The 6,519-nt window shown below is 41.5% G+C and overlaps 1 protein-coding gene across 1 annotated transcript; it reads right to left on the reverse strand.

Annotated features, from left to right (window-relative positions):
* Nucleotides 1-1,129: 1,129 nt before the first annotated feature.
* Nucleotides 1,130-4,798, reverse strand: zic6 (zic family member 6; the record flags this gene model as incomplete). The annotated part of the gene is made up of 2 exons (XM_083915920.1): nucleotides 1,130-1,758; nucleotides 3,841-4,798. The coding sequence occupies 2 exons, from the start codon at nucleotides 4,796-4,798 to the stop codon at nucleotides 1,130-1,132; spliced, it is 1,587 nt and encodes a 528-aa protein (XP_083772046.1).
* Between the last annotated feature and the right edge of the window lie 1,721 nt (nucleotides 4,799-6,519).

A 6,519-nucleotide genomic window follows, 5' to 3' on the forward strand; every position in this document is an offset into this window, starting at 1 on the left:
TATCAGAGAGGCTGTTTGCGCCTCGTTGTGCAGAAGGACCGTCACATTTTAGCAATGTTTAGTGCATTTAAGTTCCCCACGTTACTGTTCACTCACAGGAGATTTGCCTCAATTAAACCAGTTGAATGTGTTTGTGTTAAAGGTCCGACGAGATGCTGATATCTACAAACACCGCATATCCTCTGTACGTGAGAATACCTACCGTGCATTAGTTTGCATGAAACTGCAAATCTGCAAATATGGCTCGGGCTAGAAAAATAAATAAATTAAGAAATTTAAAAAATGTGATGAAAATGCATTGATTGGGTTTAACCACATACGCCTGATCAAAGAGAATATAGACACTTTAATAAAATATAGAATACATAATTAATTATACAGTAGGCTTATGTACAGTAGAACTGTATGCTAATTAAACGTTTTTAATAGTATCACGAACACTGGTTTATGCTCACACTGGTCTTACTTTGCACAGAAATGTGAAATATACATATAATACAAACAAGAATAGGAACGTGTGATAAAAAGGGGGTTAAAAAAGTGAAACTTAATCAGGGGGAGAAAAAAAAATCTTACTGAGCCTCGCAGTATTTTAATTACTGACAAATCATGCTTCAGGCCCATCACGCAGGCTTAAAACTTAACTTTATGATATTTATTTCATCTTGCGACATACATAAAAACATGGATAATGTTTCTATCTCTCCAACACACATTACACCTAGTTTACATTCAACACAGACCCCTAAACTTAGGGCTACATTCAGCATGACGCCTCCTTTTACTTTCCAGTAATAGCCTATAAGTCCAGAAGACTAAACACAGATTTCCATAAAAAAAACCTTTGTCATTTTTTTTCTCTCACTCAAGATAGATATCTTTAATAATTACGCGACACAGCGAACAATTAGGTATACGATTTGTAAAAGTTGAAGAGATGTGGCTATAATGCAACCAAACAGGCCTCACAACAAATAAAGCTCGCCACATTTCGCAAAAAGCAACATTTCAACAGGATGACTCGACGTGTCACAAGATTTGATACAACGTTCACAAAAAATACAGGGAGTAATAAAGATACAGCTGTGAGTTTTTTAGGCCCGAAAATTGTAGGTCACCCAACAGGGGCTCAGAGGGACGGAATATTGTTACATTGCTTTGGTGGGAAAGAGTCCACGCCGCTGTGGCATGTGTACCATCCATTGACAATACTTTTCTGAAAGGGAGAAGTGGAGGGGAAAGTCCTTGAGCTCTGGGCAAAAGTGTGACCTGTCTGGCCGCAGGGGTACTGGGAGGACTGGGACCTGTAGCTGCCTCTCTGTAGCAACAAAGGGTCCAAGAGGGGCTGTGACCTGTGTGTGGAGTAGTCCAAACTGCTGTCAAACGTATGATGGAAACGTGACCTCGGGGTCGACTCGTCTCGACTCTCTGGGGACAGGGGGACATCTTGAGTTGAGGTTGGGGGTTGTGGGGGGCTGATATGATGGGCTCCATCCTGGACTCTAGTTGATCTGGTCTCCGCAATGTGACCCCCGTCACCGGGACGCGCGTCATCGCTTTTGGCGACCTGCGCCTTGTTGCAGTGGAGCTTCATATGCTTTCGCAGGGAGCTGGGGTGGGTGTAGCACTTGTCGCAGCCCCTGACCTTGCACATGTAGGGCTTGTCGCTGGAGTGCACGTGAGAATGCTTCTTTCTGTCGCTGCTGTTCGCAAACCTCCGGTTGCAGCCCTCGAACTCACATTTAAAAGGTTTCTCACCTAAACGAGCAAAGACAGAAATGACGCCGAGTTATAAAAATGCTTACAGGTCCGTGCATGCTCTCCCTAGCCATATATTCTAACACTGGTGAAGCCTGAGTCCATTAAGTGCACTCCACATCATATTATATACAAAGTGTGACTACAAAACTAACAAACAAACACACAAACAAACAACCTTTCAGACTCCACTGGACACTGAGGTGACTTTCAAAAGTGACTCTACAAACACAGTCTTTCCCTCGTTGGTTATAGTTGATTTTTTTTAAAGCCACATCTTTATAGTTAATTGTTAATAATGTGCAATTACTCGATATGAATCATGCAATTACAGTTCAAACTAGTTGCTGCAACTACGGCGTAGTCCTGATCACAACAAGTGCGGCAGTTTGTCTGTGGCATAAATCAACAAGGCTGTCGTTAAACATGCATTAGACTATGATAAACCTACGACAGCGAATGCAAAGATTTGTTTTACTTGAGTTATCATGCACAGAATGAATTATGCCTATCAAGATGCTAATTGATCTTCTCGCACAAAATTGCCTACAGCTGCGCACTGTCCCCTCTGCACACACACGCACACACACACACTGATGTAGAGGGCAGTCAGCAAGAGCTTGACTCGTAAATACAACTTTATTACTTTCTGTAAAATCCTCCCTTTGCAGGCCTGTATCTTAATAGATGTCCATCTTTCGGAATCTCAAAGAAAACACATTTTTTTCTGACATAGATTATGTCTAATTAACAATACACTACGCATGTGCAGTGATAATAAACGTCATTAGGCGTCCATCTTCTGTCTCCATTCTCTTTGCTTTCATTAGTAAAACAATTTAACACCAGAAGTAAAAGGGGTCGCCTAATAAATATTTTCACTCCAGCCTCTTTTTTCTCTGAGGGCCATTCACTCCATTCGTTAATTATATTTTCAATTTAAACGCGTGCAATTCAGTATTATTGCACCTTGTGAGGTCACGTTTCGACTGCAAGCCCTCAAGTGTGTATATAAAAATGAGAATAAAATAAGATTGCACAGTTAATCTTTTTTTTGAGATAACGTGCTCAAATGGGGCTAGAAGTTAAAGCCCAAATAAAGTCCGTTTTTAAATGAAATGTATTTGATGAAATGATGCACAGCACAGTAAACAGGCCGCTCAAAGTGATGGGAATTAAACGAGGATAAGACCGTATATTAAGCTTTTTTTTAAATTAGGGTTAGTTAGGGCTCCTTTAGTTTATGTCTAGCCATTTCATTTTGCTGACTGAGATCACCGGTTTGCCTTTTTATTCCCCACTCCACCAGCATCACTGTGTGATATGCTCTGCTAGCGTTCCTGAGCAGGAGATGAGTCCCTGGGAGGCAGAGACAGCGTAACAGCTACGTCACAACTCTCCGGTGTCCCGGCATTTATTTAATAATTTCACTCAATGAAGTGGGAGAGGCACCCTAACCACTAGGCCTGCAGACTATACTCGTTTGCAACTGGCTTACTACTCATGTGTAGTGCCTGCAATGAGCCTGGACAAGTTGTTCTCCTGCAAAAGAATCAGGCAATAACGGCAGAAAGCAGCGAGAGGATGTTGTATAACACAAACATTTAAAACAATGGCCTAAATAACACAACACAGGGTAATAGGAGCAATAACATCGAAAACAACACTAATAAAAACAAACAAATGAATACATAAATAAATAATGAATATTATGACCGAAATGGCAAACTTCCATAATCAAAAAAATAAAACAATCATAAAATAACACACATTGTAAAATATTAATGAGTTTGTGTTTAAAGTTGAAAATACTGACCACATTTTATTAAACTGTCAATTATCAAAATGTATTATTATTATTATCATAATAAACATTATTATTATCAACATTATATTATTATTATTATTATTATTATTATTATTATTATTATTATTATTATTATTATAATTATTATTATAATTATTATTATTATTATTATTACTGTTGTCATTACTATTAGTAACATTTTTATTATTATTATTATTATTATTAGGCTATCATCATCATCATCATCAAACAGTGAACTCTGATTATTAACTAACCTGTGTGAGTCCTCTTGTGGATCTTAAGATTTTCTGATCTTGCAAAAACTTTCTCACAGCCGTGGAAGGGGCAGGGAAAGGGCTTTTCCCCTGTGTGGACTCTGACGTGGTTCACCAGCTTGTATTTGGCTTTGAAAGGCTTTCTTTCCCTCGCACAATTCTCCCAGTGACACACATATTCAGAGTGATCAGGTCCTCCGACATGCTCCACTGTCACATGGGTGACAAGTTCATACATGGTCCCGAAGGCTCTGGAACAAGACAGCTTCCCAGCCCCCTCTTGGCCGTCACTCCACCTGCACACCAGCTCATGCTTCACTGTTTGTTTAGAGCACCTGAGGAAAGCGTCGCCTCCTCCACGCTGAATTGCCATGTTGAGTGGTTTGTACAGTCCCAGGAATTGTGAGACAAGCTGCTGGCTGTTTCCCTTGGGACTGATAGTTTGGCCATAATGGTGCGTCCGGCTGAGGAGGTCGCCAGGTAGACCCATCATCATCTGGCTGCCAAAATCTCGAGATGCGTCGGTGGAGGCGTGGGCCTGCTCCTGATAACTTGAGAAAAAAGCATGGCTTCTGCTGTCTCTGTAGCCAGAAAAGTCACGATACCTTCCAATCCCGCCATGTTGGTTAGCTCTTGATGCCAGTTGATCAGTGACGGGTGGCATGCCGGCTCCAGAAAGATTGGCTCCAATGATAATGCCCCTAGGGCTGTGCTCTAACCGGTGGCTGGGGTATCCAGAGTCTGAAGAATTGGGAAACGAATGGTCAACATATGCACTGGACCTCGTCTCGGGGTAGTCACGCAAATTGTGCGAGGGGCAGAGTTTTAAGGAACTGCCAGTGGGGAGTCCCATGTGCTCTCCTGCCAAAGGTGGCAGCACCACGCTGGGTTCAGTATTGCTCTCCCCGGGGTTGACGCAGGAGAGAGGGCAGCCACTAAACCTCGAAAGGCTTGTCATGTTTTGTTGTTAGTTTGGCTATGAGTTTGCAAAATCACCCTATGCAGCACTCAGGATTCACCTAGAAATCCTCTTTCCATCTCTCCTGTTTGTGTATCATCTGCATGTGAAATTCGTGGCTGTGAACTTCGCAGAAGTAGGAACTAGACTCAATTTCGGTAAAGTTGGTGTGAGTCCCATGCCGTTCACTTTGCCCTCTTGATTTGTGGCAATAACCGTGGTAGTAAAAATGCTTCGAAACAGGCCATGGAGCAATATAAAAGCACAGCAGGCAAACCTGCTTTTAAAAAGGGAGCTTTGGGATTGGTTGGAATGCGCAGTGATTGACAGGCGCTGGGTTTGTTTTAAAAGGGACACGCAGGCGTTCACCGCACGACTCCGTTTTCAAATATCGCAGAGAAAATGCTTTGAAATGTGCCGCGATACTTGCAAATATTGCTGCCTCTTTAACTCGAGGCGCCGTCTCATAAGATCCCTCCTCTAAATCTCCACATAGGATAAACGTAAAGGTGAATGTGTCATAATAATTATCATCTGATAAAAGTCGAGTGATTAAATGCAGACGTGCAAAACACACACACACACACACACACAGCCTATCTTTTATATCGCTGGATACCTCACCAGAGCAAATGTCCCACTCCTGCCCTGCTAGAATAATAGAGAGACTGGCCATAGCGTGTCCAGGCCAATTATTGTCAAGACTTTCACTTTGAAGAGTGCCACATTTGAAAACAGTGGAAGTTACAAGAAAGCAGTTTAACAATTTCATCGGTTATTTGAAATTATTCCAAATACTAATAATGCCTTTGTGCTTCATTAGCCCGGTTGAACTGTGTATTTTATTATTGTTATATGTAGTTTACTGAGCTCTCGTTGAGATAAGAGTATCTTTGCATTACACTCTTATTTACAGTGGGTTTTTATATGGCTACTCAATAAGACTACTTTTTGTCTTGTGTCCACAAAGAAACTTTAATAAAGCAACAAGTCCCAGCCCACATGTCACCGGGCCACCAAAATATCATCATTTTCTTACTAGAAAAAAAGTTATTTTTTTCCAGCAGGGTCACTGGGGAATATTACAGAACATGATGTACTATCTTACCTTGGAGTCCCAACGTGAACCATTTCTACACAGACCCCTTTTTTTTAATTAAGCTTGAATACATTCATAATCATCAAACGTGCGCCATGTGTCTTGCAGACTAGCACAAATGTAAAATCGGTTATGTAAAATGCAAATTATGAAACGTCACAAACAGCAGTGGATAGGCTCCAGTGTTCCTGGGAAACTCTGATAAACTTACTTTGGGGTGCTGTGAGGACAGCAGCTCTGAGCTCACGCTCCTCTGGTGCAGCACATTTTGCTGCACGTCTCCTCGCTTTGACTCTGGTTCTATCAGCGCGCTTTCTCCTACCGAAAACACCAGTTTACCAAATTATTTTTTCGTTTTTTGTTGTTGTTTTTTTTTTACTCAAATTAACGCGATGTGGCGTGGGCTCCGGACGGCAGCTTATATGTTTAAGGTGGGAAAAATAACCTTTTTTTGCAAAGTAGCTGACGGGATTTCCACCCATTTCTTAAAATAAAAAGGAGGAGAAAAAAAAATCCTTTTCCACATTGTTATGCTGACGTCACCTGCAGTGGATCCTAGGCAGAGACAAAGCAAGGGGCCCACTTGACATTAAGTGCCGCAAAATAGTAGACATGCCCAGAA

The sequence above is a fragment of the Echiichthys vipera genome (assembly GCF_963691815.1).
Source record: "Echiichthys vipera genome assembly, chromosome: 6".
In the NCBI taxonomy this organism is placed as follows: domain Eukaryota; kingdom Metazoa; phylum Chordata; class Actinopteri; order Perciformes; family Trachinidae; genus Echiichthys; species Echiichthys vipera.